This window comes from Tachypleus tridentatus, unplaced genomic scaffold, assembly GCF_004210375.1.
Source record: "Tachypleus tridentatus isolate NWPU-2018 unplaced genomic scaffold, ASM421037v1 Hic_cluster_2, whole genome shotgun sequence".
Classification (NCBI taxonomy): domain Eukaryota; kingdom Metazoa; phylum Arthropoda; class Merostomata; order Xiphosura; family Limulidae; genus Tachypleus; species Tachypleus tridentatus.
Window position 1 is genome coordinate 114,467 of NW_027467782.1, and position 21,785 is coordinate 136,251.

The 21,785-nt window shown below is 36.8% G+C and overlaps 1 protein-coding gene across 1 annotated transcript; it reads left to right on the forward strand.

The window, feature by feature from the left end:
* Positions 1–193: 193 nt before the first annotated feature.
* Positions 194–21,377, forward strand: LOC143243261 (uncharacterized). Its single transcript, XM_076487110.1, has 3 exons — positions 194–290; positions 11,492–11,684; positions 21,233–21,377. The coding sequence occupies exons 1-3, from the start codon at positions 194–196 to the stop codon at positions 21,375–21,377; spliced, it is 435 nt and encodes a 144-aa protein (XP_076343225.1).
* The last annotated feature ends 408 nt before the right edge of the window (positions 21,378–21,785 follow it).

A 21,785-nucleotide genomic window follows, 5' to 3' on the forward strand; every position in this document is an offset into this window, starting at 1 on the left:
AGGCTTCTAACCGATGTTTTATGATACACGTAAGAACAATCGTTGGTTCTACTCCTCTGATATCTCTATGTACCAACTTTAATGTTATATGATAGTTGTATGTTGTTTGGAAGTTAACTGTGGACGAATACATTTATAATGTTAGTGTCTCGTTAAAGAGAAAGTACAGGTTTGTTAAGGAACATGTGACTCAATGTATTTTCCTGTTTGTGATGTGGAAGTTATCAAACGATATGCTATTTGTGAATGGGTGAAATGTGAGTCTAAGGGGAATGTGTTGATGATTGGAAGTAAGAGTGTGCTGAGAGTTTTTTTACCTGTCTACACTGTTGTTGTTATAATTACTGATCTTTTAACAAAATCGAACAGTTACCAAATATTTAATGAAGGGTTGTCCTGCTGGTTTTGTAACAAGTCTTGGGTGTTACGCCTAGGTCCACAAATAAATAATCTTGCGGTGGGTCGGCGGTAAGTTTACTGAGTTACAATAATAAAATCTAGGGCTTGATTCCCCACGATGGGCATAAATGGATAGTTCATTGTGAACGTTTACTCTAAAACAACAACAGTAAATATGATTTACAAATGCAATGATAAATTTTGCTCTTATATTAATATTTTTTCAAGTAAACAAAACAAACTTGGAAAATAACGTATTTTGGACCTGGCCATGCTCTCTTCCTTTATTAACTTTCATCAATTTTACTTACCTACAAGTACACTAGTACCTGTAAATTGTGTTTCTGGTCCGGCATGCCCAGGTGGTTAAGATTCTCGACTCGTAATCCGAGGGACGTGGATTCGAATCCCCGTCATACCAAAAATGCTGGCCTGGCACGGCCAAGCGCGTAAGGCGTGCGACTCGTAATCCGAGGGTCGCGGGTTCGCGCCCGCGTCGCGCTAAACATGCTCGCCCTCCCAGCCGTGGGGGCGTATAATGTGACGGTCAATCCCACTATTCGTTGGTAAAAGAGTAGCCCAAGAGTTGGCGGTGGGTGGTGATGACTAGCTGCCTTCCCGCTAGTCTTACACTGCTAAATTAGGGACGGCTAGCACAGATAGCCCTCGAGTAGCTTTGTGCGAAATTCCAAAACAAACAAACAAACCAAAAATGCTGGTCCTTTCAGCCCTGGGGGCGTTATAAAGTTAGGTCAATCCCACTATTCGTTGATAAAGGAGTAGCCCAACAGTTGGCAGTAGGTGATTTTGACTTGCTGCCTTCCCTCTAGTCTTACACTGTTAAATTAGGGACGGCTAGCGTAGATAGTCGTTGTGTAGCTTTGCGGGACAATAAAAACAAACAAATTGTGTTCCAGCTCATTTAAATTCAATTTATTGTTTATCATTAAAAGACGCAACGTCAATATAGAAGAATGATTTCATTAGGTTAACGATGTATAGGTTTCCTGAGGAAATTATTTCAGAAGTATTGAAACCCACATAATAGAACCACCGTGTTGAGTATTTTGACTCTTACTCATAAGAAATAAGCTGGAGATGTATTTATTTGATGTGTAGTACTAACAAGATTTGTTTTTACCTTTAACTCCATGATTCTGTATTTTTGGGTTTTTTTGTTGCTGTAAAGTACGAACATCTTTGAGTTCAAATCCAAATTGTTTCACTAAGTTTTACATTTCCAGTTCCAAATGGCACGCTTACTTAGCTGATTTACGGTACAAGCAAGTCTATATTTCACATAAGTATCACAAACGTTTTGAAACATTTACGACTATTTTGATTCCCAGTAGTTCCAGTAAAGATGTTTGGACTGACTGCAGACTTACAAATGTCGTTATATTTTGAAACGTGGCGCCTTTCTCCATAAAAGTTGTATCGATTCTCCGCGTGCACGAGCTAAATCATAGTGGGCGTCTTATTGTCGTAAGAGTAATTTGCTCATGTCCGTTTTAAAAATAAAGCATTCTAGGTTTGGAAACATTTATGTTACTGCATACAGTGGAGCGCCATTAAGCCGCGAACCAGTAAACCGCAAAATCGCTTAAGTCGCTGTAGCAAGTCTTGTCCCAAAATTTTTGATGTGTTAAATCTACTACCGGGCTTTTTAAAGTTTCTCACACTCTCCTTGTCTTTATAACTTCAAGGGATATTTAAAAGGATTTGCTTTAATTTGGGAAATAAATAAAATATATTACAATAGAAATCGACCGTTAATCTACCTTATCCGCTCTCTATGTCAGCTTTATGGAGGCCGCCATTGTTACCGAATCACACCTCTCCATACATTAAAGTTAATCCGCGGTAAATCCGTGAAAAAAGTGATCAATAATTAAAGTATTATTTTTAATTCGATAATCCGATATTTTATGGAATTGTATAAATATTGGCCACGAACCCAATATAAATCAGTTTCTGAATTAATAGTAAGCACATCATATTGACATGGCGGCCCGAATGTAACACGGAAGACGAAATTTTACAGGGAAAAGCGAACCATCGCAATACATTGGTCGTTTGTGTGAAAACGGCACTTGTCAATTGTATCTGAATAGTCTATACATTAATATTATAATAATCACGCAATGGCCCGGATGAGGCTTCTCGGCGGAGCTGTTGGCGACTTCGGCTTTTCAGTCACGAAGGTTTAAGCCGCGGTTAAGCAGGTTGACCCCACAAATACCGCAGCTTAACGGCGCTCCACTGTATTTAGAGGCATGTGTATTTGGCTGCAACAGGCATAACCTGACATTATAATGGATGTATATGTTTAATTACAGTCTTAACACATTATATATGTAAAAACGGCTGGTATGGATAGAGAAAACACTATGTAGAGGAGCGAACAACGTCTTAACACAATTCCGTCTGCTGTATACAGTCTCACAGTTACGAAACCCGCTGTTATACAATTTCAGAATGAAACACGTATTTTAAATTAATTTTACTTTTATAAATTAACATAGACTTCACTATACATGTACAAGCACAAGAGTGGAGCATGTCCCCTTTGAAATACTGAAAATATTTTCCTTTCACCAAAGCTTATAAACAAATTCACTTCGGTAACTGCCGCTAATGGAATATGCCAATAAATGTTATTTAAGTCGATTAACTTAAGGATGTTCCCTGATAGCGCCACTGTGGGCTAGATTTACATGTGACAGCTCAAGGATGAATTACAGTAAGTTGGCTTTCATAATTAATTGCTCTAAGTAGATAGTTATGATCTACAACTCTTCCTTCGTAAACATGCATTTATTTTAGGATATTTTAATCTATTTTGGTGTCTTAGATTTTTTGTGTAAACTTATTCTTCGATAAAAACACCCTCCTTTAACATACAAGAAGACATCATGATATCAGCATATACTGGTTCAGTACATGGGCCTCTCAGTGACACAGTGTACCTCGATTAAGCTATGTTACACCTTCATATTTGTATGTATATTTAGAATATGGTTCAAATATTCGGTCAGCATGATTAGGCCAATTAGAAAGCAAGTGAATACTGATAGGCTGGATTGCCCCATACATACTGGCTCAGTCTGAAGGCTTATAACAACAAGAACCAGGTTTCGAAACATAGATAGCCCAATTATATTGCTTTGTGTTTTTTAAGAACAAGGAAAGAAACAAACAGATTAAGTTATTTTATCTTACCCTCTCCTAATACTAGTAACACTTCCTTCTTTTCAGTTAAATATCAGTATTTCTATTTTCAGTGCCTTTTCAACTTTGACATGTAATCTTTTCTTGAATGCAACATGATTTTACTGGGCTCAGCCCGGATCGACCAATGTTTAGCAGTAAGGTTAATATCATTCTAGTAAGTCAGGACACTATTTCAGAACATAACGTTTATAAACGTCAGATGGTAGAACAGATATTAATTTTCCTTTTTTTTAGTACTCGTGTTCTCTCAGTCGCCATGATCCATACTTATTGAAACGTACTCAATGTTATTTTAATTATAAAACCTTATTATTGGTATACGTTTCTGTTTATTAAAAATTAATTAATTAATCTAAGAAATAAAAATGAAGACTATAGTATCTTGAATACATTGTTACGATAATTATGAATGAAGATTCTAATCTCTTGAATACATTATTACGATAATTAATAATAGTGCATTATCTTAGCGCTTGACAATTAAAAATTATTACAACGATAAAGAATAAATAAAATTATTGGATTTTCGTGTATTTTATTACAATACCTTTCAATTGGGTGAACAAAGTAACCTCGAGTGTAAACCAGAATTAATGGTTCATTTATCCAAATAATGTTTTCGTGTTTCATTTTTGTAGAATATTCAGAGTTAAAGACATATGTTGCTAAGAAAGTCGAGCTACATACAGAACACATGTGTACAACGAAGATAAATTATTGTAGCTTCTTCAGATTTCCTTTATTTTATCGCAAGATCGAGATCATAGTCAGGATTAGTTTATTAAGCCGCAAACTTCTGTAGACTAACAGACTTTTCTGCTATATATATTTGTTTGTTATATTTGCCCCTCGTTGGTACAGTGGTAAAGTTGCGCCCTGTACAATTTTAAAACGTTCAGAGTAATACATTTAACGAATTATCATAATAACACTATGCGTATTGCTACACACGTCTCTTGTATCTGCATACATCATACTGTAATGGAACTCTTACTTATATGATACTGTATAAACTTTTTATTACGCAAAATGGAGCCCCCAATTTCGCGAAATTTGTATCCTGTGTGCTTGTAAATTTGCAATAGGGGTCATGACTTTTCTATTTAGCCTTCGTTTCCCGTCACAGAGAACTTTATTTTTTTCATTCTGAGGGTGCGGATATGACGTCACGAATACGTTATACGCTAATTTAATACACTCGTGTTTTTTATATAAATATAATAGTACTGTCTATTGCATGTCCATGTAGATACTTCGCAGAGTGTGGATGGTTCTTCACCGAAATTGATATAGAAATTTTTATTCATGAGAAGATACATGCAAATTTACGGTTTCACGTTTTGTGTTTTGTTGTATTTATGTGCTTTTTGATTTGTTTGTTTTCTTAATTATATATAAAGGAAACAACTTTTCATGTCCTAAGATGACCTTTCATTAATCATGAATTACGTAACTTCCGTTCAGGGTACGGGTACCGTAGCTAGTGTTATATAATTCATATCTATTTTAGGCACCATCAAGACCTTTCATTCGATTCCAGGCAAGCTGCGCACGTTAGGCTTTCGATTATATGTCGTATGATAAATAATAACTGTGTTTAATTCATGCCTTTCGCCTTTATAAATGTACGACATTGATTGTTTATTTGTTTTTGAATTTCGCGCAAAGCTACTCGAGGGCTATCTGCGCTAGCCGTCCATAATTTTGCAGTATAAGACTAGAGGGATTGTTTTGCTTTTGGAATTTTGCACAAAGCTACTCGAGGGCTATCTCTACTATAATGTTGTAAACTAAGCAAAGAGGCTTTGATTGTTTGTTTTTGGTTTTAAATTTCGCGCAAAGCTACACAAGGGCTGTCTACGCTAGCTGTTTCTAATTTAACAGTGTAAGACTAGAGAGAAGGCAGCTAGTCATCACCACCCACCGCCAACTCTTGGGCTACTCTTGTACCAACGAATAGTGGGATTGACCGTCACATAATAACGCCGCCACGGCTGGGAGGGCGAGCATGTTTAGCGCGACGGGAATTTATATACTCTGAAAACACAATTTCGTAACAAAATTATTTTATTAAGATATTTAAATTTTCCTTAATTCTGAATCGAGTCTCCGTTGTGATCCCTTTTGCAAAATATTTATAATGAATCATATTTTTATGACGTTTACATTGCTTTCATTTTGTAGCGAAACTTAAAAGCGGATTTAAGGTGTGAAAATCGCTTTCTCAGAAAGAATAAATAATACTAAGGTGTCATAGTTATTAAAAGCAATTAAAACGATCTTACAGTTTGGGGAGAAGAAAATAAGACACCGATTCTGTTGTTTTAAAACGTGTGTTCGTCCAGCAGCCATTTCACTCTTTGGAATCTGCAGTTGTTTCTCGTTCACAGTATTTCCGATGACTGGTTGCTATGACAAAAAAAATTGACGCTTCCGCCTTTCCTCAAATATTAAGCATATTCTAGTTTTGAATAACTTTGGTATCATGCGCACGCTGTAGAATATTATGCCACATCTTATGCCACCAATTCTTACAAATATAGCTGTATGAATCTACTATAAACAAATGTATAGACGTTTCGTTCAAAAGACCGATTTTGTTTTCGGCGGACTCAAATAACTGTGACTTGTATTTCAGATAATACTGAAAACAAAATTCTTCTGGACAAATCGGATGGCCTACAAAGACAGTAATCTAGTTTTTACGAAGTAAATCGCAGTAACAAAAACTATAACTACCTATGACTAGTGTGTAATGTCACTCTTGCATATTTTGATTTTCGATTTATTTTAACACTTAACTTTGAAGTAGTTGTCGTATAAAAAAGTTAATTTTTATTTACTTCTAGGTTCTGTTTGTTTTTTAATTTAGCGCAAAGCTACACGAGGAATATCCGCGATAGCCGTTCATGATTTAGCAGTATAAGACAAGAGAGAAAGCAGTTAGTCAACACTACCCACCTCTAATTCTTGGGCTCTTCTTTTACCAACGAACAGTGGGATTGATCATCACATTATAACGGACCCACGGCTGAAAGAGCGAGCATGTTTAATGCGACGTGGATTCGAACTCTCGACCCTCAGATTACGAGTCGAGTATCTTAACCATCTGCCAAGCCGAGCCCTCTGGGTTCTTTTCTCTCTAAGTTACCAAGGTAATCTGTGAAGTAGCCCTCCTTCCGATTTATTTGTGTAATTACAAATTTCTTTCAAGACTACTAAATTAAGAAACAAATTACTAATGCGGAAAAATGAAAGTTTTTTTGGCTTTTCAATTAAGCTGGAATAAATTACAGCTTAAGGAAATCTATGAAATTGATATTTTTTCGCTTCTCCTATTAGAGTTGTCAGATGCAAATAGTAATATACAATGATAAATATCTCATCACGCTCAGATTCATCTCAGTTTGGATGAATTCCAACGGACTTAAGTCATGTGCTATGGCCTTCTAACCGGCTGCTGCGTTGAGTTAACAACACCTAACCAAAAAACTACACTGCTAATGGCAGATTGGAAGCTGGCTTTCAGAACGTACGAACACGAGACACGTGCCTAGCAGTCCACAGCTGTTCTAACACATGAACTGTGTTTTACACCAACAAAAATGTGGTGAATAAAATGCACGTATCTTTTACACTTTGCTTTTGGGTGAAGTATGATTCATATCTAATAGTTAACTCTGAAGTCGTTTGAAAGTTTCGTTTATGACGTAGGTCAGTTCAAAGCTTTGCTGTTCACAGTTGGACTTGTTTGTTTGTTTTAAATTTCGCGCAAAGTTACACGAGGGCTATCCGCGATACCGTTTATGATTTAGCAGTATAAGACTAGAGAGAAAGTAGCTAGTCATCACAATCCACCGCCAACTGTTGGGCTATGCTTTTACCAAGAAATAGTGGGATTGACCGTCACATTATAATGCCCCCACAGATGGAAGGACGAAAAAGTTTGGTGTGACGGGGAATCGAACCCGCGATCCTTAGATTACGAGTCGAGTGTCTTAACCCAACTGGCCATGCTGGGTCAAAGCTGTACTTCTCGGTTGGTTGTACAAGGTGTGATAAAATGTCCTACATTACAATTTACACAGACTTAGAGGTGTAAGAAAGGCTAAACTTAGCTGAAGAGATGAATAGCAACACTTTACCATTACAGTTTATAAGCCTAAGGTAAAACGTATTTTTCCCAGTAATATTACACTAGCATAAGAATGTATGTTACTCTCTTTTGTCTCATTCTTTCAGTTTAGAAACGTGAACACTTGTTAAACAAAAAATCATACATGTGGTAGTAGCGTACATATTAACCTATTGATGACCGTATTACCTGTATGGTGTTCATCGTAAACGATCAAGCTTCATTGACCCTTGATATTTTTTAATATTCCACATGTGGAGAGACTTAGACGTCTCTGTCTTTCCTTTGTTGAGAATAATGTGGTGACGTGGGTTACAACTGGGACATGTGACCCTCTTGGAATTAATACATAATTGTTGATTCTCACAGGTTTACTCGGTTATTTACACAACTTGAAGTTAATTTAAACTGATAAATCTAACAGCTTAAAATCTCTTCTTCTCTCTTATACATATTATAGAAAACTATTTATATCAACGTATATTTTATTAAACAAAACACCAAGATTGTGTAATTATGAAGCACTTTTCTTTGGCTACTTTCCTGGAATATTGAACACTGTCATCTTTGACGTCACCGCCGGACGACTTTCTCCTCGTTTCATCACCTGGTTAGTTACGGGTCTCCAGACACATAAGCTTGACATTCTCGACTACCTTAAAAGAGTACCAACTGGTGATCCCCTTGCAAGTCAAGATTAAATTTATAAACTAAATCACACTACATTATCATTCACCAATTTAATTACATTCGGCCCTGAATCTCTGTCCACAGACTTACAACGCTAAAATCAGGGGTTCGATTCTTCTCGGTGGACTCAGCAGATAGCCCGATGTGGTTTTGCTATAAGAAAACACACACACATGCCCTTAATCTCAGTTTGTTTTGTTTTTTGGAATTTCGCGCAAAACTACACAAGCGCTATCTGCGCTAGCCGTCCCTAAATTAGCAGTGTTTAAACTAGAGGGAAGGCAGCTAGTTATCAGTACCAACCTCCAACTTTTGGGCTATTCTTTTACCAATGAATAGTGGGATTGACCGACACATTATAATTTCCCCACTGCTGAAAAGGGGGATGCATGTTTGCCGTGATGGGGATTCAAGTCCGCAACCCTCAGATTGCAAGTCGAGCGTCCTAACTACCTGCCCATGGTAGACCTTATCTCAATCAAGACATAATAATTCAGCACATGTGATATGAAGGGAAACAATAGTTTATAAGCACTCTTTTATTGTTCTTCAGGCCTCCTCTTTAAGGTACGAATGATTTAAGACCAAAATACCAATCAAGTAAATTGACTGATTGATTTGTTCGACCAGATTCTCAGGGGTAACAGATCTTCGATTTATAAAATTACTGTGAAATACTTTTGTGTTGCGAATATCAACTGTTTTATTCGTGTATGGAAATACGTGAATTTTTTCCAATATCCTTCTTCAGTCCAGTCAGATCAGACTTCAGTTTAACCCCGAAATAATTTTTTTGCAGAATCCAGGTTAGAACAGCTACTATTCTTAACCCCCTAAAGTCAGTGCACCTGATAACACGGGTTTTATTGTCTTAAAATGTTTAAATGTTCTTTAGAGATTCCTGTACACTTAATCTGTATATGATATATATTTTTCTCGCTCACGTACAGATTTTCACAAAATGCCATATTTATTTTTACGTAAGTTAATTATTTTTATCGAAATCGGGTCACATTCTGATATGCTTAAAATGTTGACAACCACTGGCTATAAATTTCTCTAGACCAATCGCGACGTGAGAGTCTCATCGATCATTCTACAAACCAGTCAATCACAACAAACATAATAAAAATGTTCATTGTGGTAAACAAAATAATAATTTGATCTAAATAAAAGATTTTGTTCCCGATTTGTAAAAAAATTTTTGAAATCTGTGCAGCTGATTATGGAATATCCGCTATTAAAACCAAAACAAGTGTTATGAAGTTTAAATTCATAAGGTTGTTTAATACACTCAATTTGTGTCACACTCTGGTAAAGGTGGTGTTTTGGATTTTTTTTAGCATGCGAAAGGCCGATTTACAGAAGAAGTGCGCATGCGTGTGAAGTAAAAATATTCACATACTTCAATATATAAATTTAATAATTAAAGTAACAGTTTGTTTCTTTGTTCGTCCACAAACCACTCGCAATTATTGGATCAATCACAACCAAACTTGATAGAATGGCACATAGGACCAAAGGGCGTGTCATAGAGTGATTATTACCTGGTTTACCCGCCCTGAGCAATTCCCGCAGCAGAAATATGCTAATTTACGCAATGACTCTACAATCTTGGGTTCATTTTTTATTTCTAAATTTTTATATTGAGTTTTAAATGAAAAATGTTCATATTTTTTCCAAGCAAAAAAATGCACAAGGTCAGACGCTTTAGGTGGCATTTGAAAACCCATGGTCAGTTCTATATTGGATGTACAAGTGTAGAAACACTAAAATTCTTTTTTATTTTGGCCCAGGACGAAGTACAAACTTCTAATGTGGTCCATGAAGAAGTAGAAAACAAAACAATAGAATATCAACAAACACTGAGACTGTAGGGAGGTATTATTAAAATATGATTATTGTAACACTATGTCTGTAATGTGAACGTGAAATAACATGGTTGTAAGTAAATTACGAATGAAATAAATTATGTATATAAATATAAATTCTTGGTTTAATTTATATATATTAGGATTGGTGCCTCAACTTGTAAAACAAGTAATCCTAGGTATATTTCATTCATTAGCTGCATGTGCCAGTGTCGTAATTTGAAATAAGTTTCTTTGTTTGAATTTCGCGCAAAGCTACTCGAGGGATATGTGCGCTAGCCGTCCTTAATATAGTAGTGTAAGACTAGAGGGAAGGCAGCTAGTCATCACCACCCACCGCCAATTCTTGGGCTACTCTTTTACCAACGAAAAGTGGGATTGACCGTCACATTATAACGCCCCCACGGCTGGGAGGGCGAGCATGTTTGGCGCGACTCGGGGCGCGAACCCGCGACCCTCAGATTACGAAGCGCACGCCTTAACGCGCTGGGCCATGCCAGGCCCTAATTGAATACACAATATTAAATAGACTATAAAATATTGAACAAAAAAGCGTAAGAAAACGAAAATAGACAGGTTAGCATTCATACACGTTTAGACGAAATAAATGATATGGTAGACGTTTACCAGGATAAGTGTTATTAGATGCGTACATATAAAAATAACTGTGTGGTTCATGAAGTCCAAGGTTTAGCATGACGCTCAGGGCGCTCGACTCACAATCTGTCTCGAAAATGTCGCTCTTTCAACCGTGGAGGCGTTATAATGTTCAATCAATCTTGCTATTTGTTGGTAAAAAAGTGGTCCACGAATTCGCAGTGGATGATGTTGATTAGTTGCTTTCCGCTAGTTATCACTTTTAAATTAGGGAAGACTAGCGCAGAGAGTCCTTGTGTATCTTTACGCGAAATTCAAAACAAGCCATAGCAAACCAACCCACTATTCGCTGATAAAAGATTAGCCCAAAAGTTGGCGGTGGGTGGTGATGACTAGCTGGCTTCCTTCTAGTTTTACACTGCTAAATTAGGAATGGCTAGCGCAGATAGCACTCGTTTAACTTTACGCGAAATTCAAACTTACTGAGTCTGAAGTTAAAGTATCAATTGGTGAACTATTTTCACAGTCGAGATTTAACTGTATCAAATGATGTTTATCTGAACAGCTGTTCTTGTTACCGAAGGAATTGGATTCATAGCCAGTCACGTGATCACAGTACTCTTAGAAGATGGTTATCGGGTTCGAGCAACTGTCACAAACTCACAAGAAGAAAGCCAGCTTCGTAGCTTGTGTCCCGAAAGTCATTTCAACCTAGAGACTGTGGAAGTAGGCCTATTTCAAGACCACGGTTGGGAAAGGTAAGTTTACTGAGATTAGAAACCGTCTCAATCTAGAAGCTGTGGAAAAAAAAAACCAGTTTGAAGACCTGAAGTGGGACAGGCAGGTTTACTGAGTTAAGAAATCGTTCTAATGTAGAAATTTTGGAAGATTATTTAAATTACTACTTGGACAGATAGGTGTACGGATGTAAGAAATCGCTTCAGTCCAGAAGTTGTGGAAGGAGGTCTATTTCAAGAAAAGACCGGAGCTGGGATTGGTTGGTTTACTGAGGTAAGAAATTGCTTCAGTCCAGAAGTTGTGGAAAATCAAAGTTTGATAGGAAAGCTTGCTCAGAAAAAATCGTCTCATTTTAGTAATTGTGGACAAAAATTTTCTTCAAGACCAGAGCTGGAACAGGTACGTTTAATTGGTCTAAACCAGGGGTGTGCAACATTTTTCGTCGGTGGGCCATATAACCAACTTCATCAATCAAGGGGCCACTTAAAAACAAGCTTATTCGTGTACATGCACAATAGATTAAAAAAAATTTCAAAATGCAAGCAATAATATTTTATATTTTTGCATGAGTGATCATTTTAGTGCGACACTTGAAATTTAGAGTCCTTGCAGAGCTTGTCAATATCAGCTTTGACAGAAGTGGTTGCCACTCTTAACTGACTGGTCAAATGTTCATCAGTCAGCTGACTTCTACATTTGGTTTTGATGAGCTTCATTTTGGAGAAAAATTGCTCACAGCAGTAGGTGCTACCAAAAAGGGAGGCAATTCTTTGTGCATGACGGGACAAATTGGGAAACTTTTCACGTACACAGAGTTTGTAAAAGTCTAGCAAACTGTTTTCAGAGAATTTCCCTTTAGTGTCCATGTCAGCCTGCAGTTCAATGAGTTCCATTTGGCAATCATCAGGACTGTCTTCCACTGCCAAATCAAAAGGTTGAGCGAACAATTTCAATCTAATTTCAGTTTGTCTGAAATCTGGAAATCTGTTTGCAAACTCATCACGCAGCTTTTGTACACTGGTTCCATATTTGGTGCAATCCAGATTAGGAAATTCCAGTTTCCTGGTTGCAAGACATGTAAAATGGGTCAATATGGCTCTTCTCAACTGAACCTGGAAAAGTTCCACTTCTTCTCAAAAGCACAAATATGCTCAAACAACTTATTCACAAGTTGACTTTTCCCTTGTAGTTTTAAGTTTAAATTAGACAGATGCTGTGTAATGTCTGTGAGGAATGCTAAGTCATTCAGCCAGTTCTCATTGCTCAAGAAGTCCACATTCTGACGTTTGCTCTCCATGAAGAACTTAATCTCCTCTCGCAGATTCCAGAATCTCTTCAAAGTAGCAGCTCTACTAACCCAACGTACAGCAGAGAAGTACAAAACATCTGAATACTCACTGTCCAGCTCATCTAAAAAGTTTTAAATTGTCGATGATTTAATCCTCGTGTTCGAATATAATTTACGCATTGGACGACATTTTTCATGACTTCTGCAAAATCCAGAACATTGGTGCACAAGCACTCTTGGTGAATAATGCAATGGCTTACAACTACGTCTTGTGCTCCAATTGCAGTTAGAAATTTCTTGGTGAATCCATTTGTCCTACCTGTCATGGAAGGAGCACCATCTGTTGTAACACCACATAATTTATAAGGATTCAGTTCAAACTTTCTACAACCTTAAGCACTTGTTCACAAATATCCTGTCCTGTGGTTGTGGAGGAAAGGCTTGCCATATCTAAAAACTCTTCGAAAACATCAAAGCCTGCAGTAACAGCTCTGATGAAAATGACAAGTTGGGATGTGTTATTGATATCAGTGCTTTCATCCAAAGCCAGACTGAAAGCTTCACACGAATTCAATCTCTCTTTCAAAGTTTCTTTGATGTCCTCTGAAAGATCTTTTGTCCTGCGTGAGACAGTAAAGCGGGAAAGGCTAGTTTGCTCCACCAAATATTTTTTCTCTGGACATGCATATTCTGTGAATATTGTTAAACAATTTTTAATAAATTCTCCATCACTGAAAGGCTTTCCCTTTTCTGCCATACATTCACAAAGCTTAAAACTCAGTTTTGTCACCAGTTCTGAATTTTTCTTGAAAGTGGTAAAAACACCTTGTTGCTTTTCAATGGATGTTTTTAAATGTTCAATTTTGTCCTTTCGTGCCTGACCAACAATTTCATCAAACTGGGAGGAGTGCTTAGTTGCGTAATGTCGCTTAATATTGTACTCTTTCATGACTGCAATTGTAGTTTGACAGACGAGGCAGACAACACCTTGATTATGTGGAACAACAAGATATTTTGTGCACCATTCACTGTTGAATAACCTTCCCTCATCATCAATTTTTCGTTTCTTAACTGCTGACATTTTACTAGCCCTGAAATCAAAACAAAAATTATTCTCACGAAAATAGCAAAGTAGAAAAAAACATAGAATTTATTTACACATGGAACCTCTTATGGACAGAAACACATGTTTCTAAATTGGCATCCCGATCATAGCCTTCCGGTACTTAAATTAATTGAGAATAGCAAAATACAGTGTGACCTCGCCTATTCGCGGCCCCGCATATTCGCGGGTTATGCGCGAACTGCGTTTTTGTAGGTCACAGAGACTGAAAGGGCTTTTCGAGGAGATTTCTGTTGTATTTACTCAATCAAGCCGTTTTTATCAATTGTCGTCTTCACCAAACAAGATTGGACTGCTATTGGCTGACTGCCTCAGCTTCCCCAACAACGCAAACGGCAAAGCACAGCCCGGTAACGCACGGTACAATTTAGTGAAATACATAACAGTATGCAATATTGCTACATTATTACTGCATCAATGAGTATAAGTATCATTAGTGTTTGGGAAGCATTTCATATAGTATATAATCGCATACATATACGTTTTAAAACTGCGTCCAATATTCGCGGTTTTTCGCTATTCACGGGAGGGTAAAGAACGTAACCCCCGCGAATAACGAGGTCACACTGTACATAGAATCGGATGCATCTGAAAGCAAAAATTTTAATAAATTCAGTAAAGTCACAACAATATGCTAAATAATAATCAATTTACCTTCAATCTCTTGTAGTAACTGTAAAAGGTAATAAAAGTTTCACCAATAAAGAATGACGGACAGCAGAGGTTAGGGAAAATTGTCGCCAGCGGGCGAAGGCGAGGTTCAGGACATGACGTTGAGTCGTAGACAATAGTGCTAGTGCACGTCACCTATTCATGCCCTAAGGAGGCCGACCAATCGAATTCGGCCTGCTCCTCTCTAGCAAAGATAATTTTAGAAGTTTGTCGAGTCGAAGCCTGGGAATCCCGTAGGATCGATGCTTTTAAAAATATTCCATTTGCGTTGGATTACAGATCAGGCCACATGGTTAGATTACAACAACTAGGGCCACACTAAATGGCTTGGCGGGCTGGGTTGTGGCCCGCAGGCCGCCTGTTGCACACCCTGGTCTAAACAGATGCATTTGTTTGTAAAGCATTTGTTTTTAAATATAATATCCTAAGACTAAGTCTTCTATTCATATATTACGATTAGCCCTATTTTATGCTCCTGACAAAATTTTTTGTATAGAAAAACAGCGTTTTGATCCATCAATCATATTGTAGAATAATTTTAGGCAGACCTAAAATAAAAGTATTTAAGTGTGAAAATATCTTGTAGAAAATTGCTCTTAACACAAGCTCTAGGACAACGTTATATCATTGAAGATAAGTGAGAAGAACAAACAGATGATTTGGTATGATGAATAATCTCGAGAAAAGCAATACAATCTATAACAAAACTGTATGAATATCTCTAGTGACTCATACCGCTAGAATCCAGGTTTCGATACTCGTGGTGAGCACAGATAGCCCATTATGTTTGGTTTGTTTTGAATTTCGCGCAAAACTACACGAGGACTATCTGAGCTAGCTGTTTCTAATTTAGCAGTGTAAAACTAGAGGGAAGGCAGCTATTCATCATCATTCACCGCCAAATCTTGGGCTACTCTTAAACCAACAAATATTGGGATAATCGCACATTATAAAGTCTCCACTGCTGAAAGAACGAGCATGTTTGATGTGACAGGGATTCGAACCCGCAACCTTCAGATTACAAGTTGAGTATCTTAACCACCTGGCCATGCCGGGCCTGGCTCATTGTATAACTTTGTGCTTAATTTGAAACAAACAAATGATTGTCCCCAGTGGCATGGCGGAAGGTCTGCGGACTCATGCTGGTAGAAACTGGGCAGAGTACAGATAGCCCATTGTGTAGATTTGTGCTCTATTCCAGACCAGATAAACTATACAAATTCTAGAAGACAAACTATTGTTGAAGTTATCATAATCGTTTGAAATGTTCTATTTCAGGAATAATTGTGGTGTTCCAGCAACGTCTGGAAAGGAGTACAAATGGAATTTATTCCAAACTCATCTGCCCTCCTCCAGTGGCTGAGTAATCTGCCGTCTTACGACCATGAAATTCTGGTTTCCATACTTGTGGTTGGCAGGGGCACAGATAGCCCATTGCGTAGCTTTGCGCTTAACAACAACAACAGCAAAGAAAACAACAGAAAACCTCATCCAGGTGACACTGTTTCAAAGATTAAAAATGAGTAACCTTAACGTAATATGTTGTTTGAAATTTAATAGGTTACCATCTGAACGCCTAAGAATAAATGTTTGGTCAGTTTCTCATTACCCATAAAACTATTTCAATGATACAGAAACCGGTACTCACTCTATCATATTCTCAGTGACACAGCGGTATGTCTGCGGGCTTACAACGCTATAATCCAGGTTTTGTTACTCGTAGCTGGCAGAACAGAGATAGCACATTGTGTATCTTTGTGCTTAATTCCAAACACACTTTTGTTCTAAGTGCCCTTTTTTGACAAACTATTCAAGATTATTTTTAAAAATAACTCCCAAAACTAAAGAGAGATATTCGTGCTTCATTATTTTACCTTTTATAAAATAGATTATAAATAATAAACTTTTAAAGGAATCCTGCTTTTTGATGCGTCAGAGATTAACTTAGTCGTTGGTAGAATTTTTTGTTATCTAATATGTTTCTGTGGACGTTTAATGAAGTGTTTATATCACACTTTCCAATATCATCAACATGAGCCTTACGATAAGGCAGCTAATTTGAAGCAAATGTTATGAAATTATTTAAATAATCATTATGTTGACCTCACAGAACATAATTTAACTTACGAAGTTTATTATTTTCGAAGTAGGTTATTATATGTAATTTTCAAAGTAAAGTATGCCATGTCTTTTAAAGTAAATAGCATTTTTCTCATATATTACAGATTAAAATTTTGTTATGATGATATCCCTAATTTCTTTGAACATTTTGCTTTTTCCCAGCTAATTGAAAATTTAAATCAATTTACGTATATAGTGCTTCCTCTAGTGAGTATTTTTAATGCAAAATTAATTTCCAAGAGTTCTTTGTCAAGTAACTAATTGTGAATTGGAAGATTTAAGGTATTATTAGCTTGTGCCTTTCAACCACAGAAGCGTCTGTGAACTTCAGATCACAGCTTGGAAACGTTTCAAAAACAATATAAGATGATAAGGAATAAACGTTAATAATTTGTTTCCAACTTACAACAAGATTAGAGAACCTGTTGAAGGTTTTGTTTGTTTGTTTTAAATGTCGGATTACGAGTCGAAAGCCTTAACATGCTTGGCCATGCCGGTCTACCAGTTGAAGGAAGCGGAAGTTTGGGAAAAATAATAATGGAGATGAAATACTGCCCGATCCATAAAGTTGACCAAGAATTTCAACACAAAAAAGAGAAACTGAAGTTATATTCTCGAGTTGTGATTAAGGTTCACGACTGTTAAATCATCAAAACAAATAATCCTGAATATTTGTTCTCTCTTACTTATCTTTCATTGTAGTTGATATATAAAATGGTTCAAGTGTTGAACCCAAAGACATTCATCTACGTAACTAATTTCCACACATCATAAAGTATGGATATCCTATGACAAAATTTTTACGTTTGATTTTAGAGACTACCAGGTAATGTTATACAAAATGGACGTAACACTCGTGATTAACGATACCAAGACAACAAAATATATTTAGCGATTCACGCCTCACACTTCCAAAACGACACCTGTGATATTTCAATTAATTTAATGTTTAAATATTTTTTATCGTTGATAAATAATAATTGAGAATAATTTTAATTTCTTGATTACCACCATCTGTTTTATTCGGTCGTTGTTGAAACTATACATCGCTTGTTACCGATATGTTTGATCTCGATGTGGATGAGATTATGTGAGATCACCCATGCATTATTTAAAACAAAAAAATATTATTTCAAGCCCGTGGTGGTAATTCTTTAAACATAAATACAAAACTAAATCAAAAACTTCATAAAGCCAGTTGATAAGACTTTCATATTTAATAGTTTTAGTTTCTACAAGTCGGAAAGATTTCATCTTTTTGGTTCGAATAAGTCCTCTGATTACCATGGAAAAATGGAACTTTGATCCCTGGCCTAGAGATGACCTATGACACTTAAAATTCTTATTAAAATTGGCGCAAGATTAACATGTGACATTGACATAAAGTCGTAAACAAAACCAAACATGGATGACCTTCATGTTAATTACAAATCAATCTTTGTGAACGATGATTGGCCACTTTATTAGGACCCCAACCTGACATGTGTTGGTCTAACATTCGAGACGATTAATACCACAAAATACCAGGTTTTGTCTTGTTTGACTGTAGAATAATACGGTCTGTTGTTAGTTCATAAGTTACGGCAGTAACTGCAGTGTGCAAACTTCTTTAAATTGTAAAACGTTTGTAATTAGTTCAAGGATCATAAAAGTATCTCAAATTATCTTCATTAGCCAGTAGAATAAATAAAACTACTTTTGTGCTCTTCAAACTAATTTTGGACAGTACAAATAAACGTGCTTGGTAGACTATTTTATTGGGTTAATCCTCATTGATAAGGTTTACAAATGTAATAGATATTAACATTATTTAGAATCATTTTCAGTTTTATTCGCTATTCAGGATGAATGAAGAGATCCAATCTCTGCCATAATAAAATTATCCACATCCATTATAGGGGCTTTCACGGGATGTGCGTCATAGGATATTCATTGTACCCTCAGTTCAGAAAAGAAAATCTGTTTCGTTAGACTGCGTCACTACTTTCTATTTATTCACTGTCCACAATTTATGCCTTAAACACTGGTTACATAGTGCTCATTTTGTTTTGCATCTTAGAAAAGCGATTTTCCAACTTCTTTTGGGCTGGTGTATGTCATGTTTAATGTTCTTTATCAAATTATAACCATTATCGAAGTTTTTATTGACTTCGATTATCTGTCTACACATAGCAGTGGTTCAGTTCTTCCTAGAGGATAACCGTGTTTCCTAATTACTACTGTTATGACAGATGTTTGTGAATTAGAAACGATCTTTGGTAAAAGAAATGTTTCTTGTATAGGGTTGCCTACTGTGGCCTCGTTGACTTTAAAAGTTTCGTAGGCCATAACTGACTTATGGATGTATCTTGAATTTATATGGATGGCTTCAGTCACTACCCTACACAACAAGTAATCAGTCAATTTTGCATATATACAGAAATTCAGTGCTCTTTAAATATGTTTTAGGAATATGTCCAGCCAATGTGATAATTTGCTGCTTAATCTATATAGCACCCAACAGTACGGTGTAGGCCATGCAACGTAACTGGCAAGCTACCTAGATTTGTAACTTTACAACTTCCTATTATGTTGTAAACTAAGCAAAGAGGCTTTGATTGTTTGTTTTTGTTTTTAAATTTCGCGCAAAGCTACACAAGGGCTGTCTACGCTAGCTGTCTCTAATTTAACAGTGTAAGACTAGAGGAAGGCAGCTAGTCATCACCACCCACCGCCAACTCTTGGGTTACTCTTTTACCAACGAATAGTTGGGTTGGCTGTCACATAATAACGCCCTCACTGCTGAAAGGGCGAGCATGTTGATGATTGGTGCGACGCGGATTCGAACACGCGACTATCAGATTAAAGTCGAGTGCCTTAACCACCTGACCATGCCAGGCCCCAAGAGGCTTTGAAAATGTTAATACTCAATGAGCATAATACTTTGTTTCTGTTTATTTTGTTAAATTTCAGGGCCGACTCTAACTTTGAAGTGATAGCCTATAAAGAAAACAAAGAGTCAGTCATGACACCCATCGCCAACTCTTGGGATTTGTTTGTAGTTTTTGAATTTCGTGCAAAGTTACACGGAGGGCTACCTTCGCTAGCCGCCTAATTTAGCAGTGTAAAACTAGAGGGAAGGCAGCTAGTCTAGCGCCCTAACCATTTGGCCATGCCGGGTCTCAACCGTTGGGATACTCTTTGCTAATTAATAGCGAGATTTATTGCTCGTTATCGTTCCTTACGGCTGAAAAGGGGTCGACATGCTTGGCGATAGCTTTCGATCCCGCGATCCGCAAATCATGAGTCTGGTACCAAAATCACCAGGTCATGCCAAACCTTCAGTGTTTCGTTTATATGTTTGGTTAGGAAATATGATGACAACTTGGAGTTCCACAGTATGAGGCTGAAACGTCAGCTTTACATCATTAGTGTTTTGTTTAAGTCTTTGTACAAAGCAATCTTTTATTTTTTTTAATTTCCTCCGATGTACAGCGTCTATAAAATAGTGACAGCTTAATAAGATAAGAAAGAAAAAATACAGAGTAGAGATACTACTGGATATTAAAGTAACCTAGTTGAATTTTTCTAGCGTTGTGAAATAGCTGGGCGTGTCCTAATTGTCACTGTGTTGAATTGTACATTGAGGGGTTCAGGGTTCGAGCCAGTGAACACTATAAAAGTGGTATCACTCTCGTTACTTGGTTCGATGAGTCAGACAAAGCCCTACTGGCGGAGTGTGATACAACTGGCAGACTGGCTTGTCTTTCATCTAAACAGGAGTTGAAGTGTTTTCCTTATAGCAAAGCCACATGATGCAGAGTCCACAGCGGGAATCGAAACCCCTGATTTTAGAGTTGTAGAATTCGTAGACTTACCGCTGTACTTGCGGGGACATCAGTAGTTGGAAAAAGAACTATGCCTAAATCACTGGAGTTAACCTTTAGCTCACGTGCGCAACAAGTGTTGCTCGGATTAAAGTTCCAGTTCCGAGGTTAATTTGTTCACTGTGTATCTGGATCGTCGACAAAATGTTCAGTTTTAGACCGGATATAAGAATAGTAATGGTCTGTAAGTCTGTGAAACTCTTGTATATAAACCATCATTTGTTACAACTATTAGTAAAATTGTTATTATAAATTGTATTGTTTTTGTGTTTTGTCTCTATATTAAAATGTATCTGTGTTCAAAACGAAAATCGTGTGTATTAATCTTGTTAGCAAATATCATAGATTTAGTATTTCCGATTAATTAAAAGAGTAATACGTAATTCACATAAATCAGAGACTCGTCCAGTAATTTATACTTAATAAATATTATTTAAACTTAACACTAGAACTTAACACTAGCTTTGATTAGCAATATGTTTTATTATTATTATTTAGTGCAGTAAAGGGTTGCAGGTACGTCATCCATGACGCAACCAACGTTCTGGGTTTGCATCCCTCAACAATGATTACCCCAAGCAATGTGCAGTGTACAAAACGGATTCTCAAGCATGCGGACGACGGCGTGAAAGGGTCGTACTAACAGGTTCACTAAGCGCCATTCACGGTAGGAAAACTGTCTTAAGGTGTGTTTTTTCTTGCATTAATCTCTGTGTCAACTGAATTACATAGCCAATACTTTAGTAGTAACTCGAATTTAATGTAACGTAATGAATATATCCTTCAATTTACACAGTTGGCTTGCTGTTGCAATAAAAAAAAAGGAGGGTGAGTTTTTTTTCTCATCTGAGATTTTCATTGAAACACAAATAAAACTTTCTGTAGTTGATGGAAACAAAATCATTTTGAAAAAATGCGCTGTAAAAATCGAGGTGAATTTACACGTTTATTCGTTTGTTTTGAATAAGGTTTCGACTTTTCCAGCTGTCCCAGACCGCAAGACAGTGGTCGCAAACTAGTAGGAACATATTTTTCATTGTTATAATCCTAA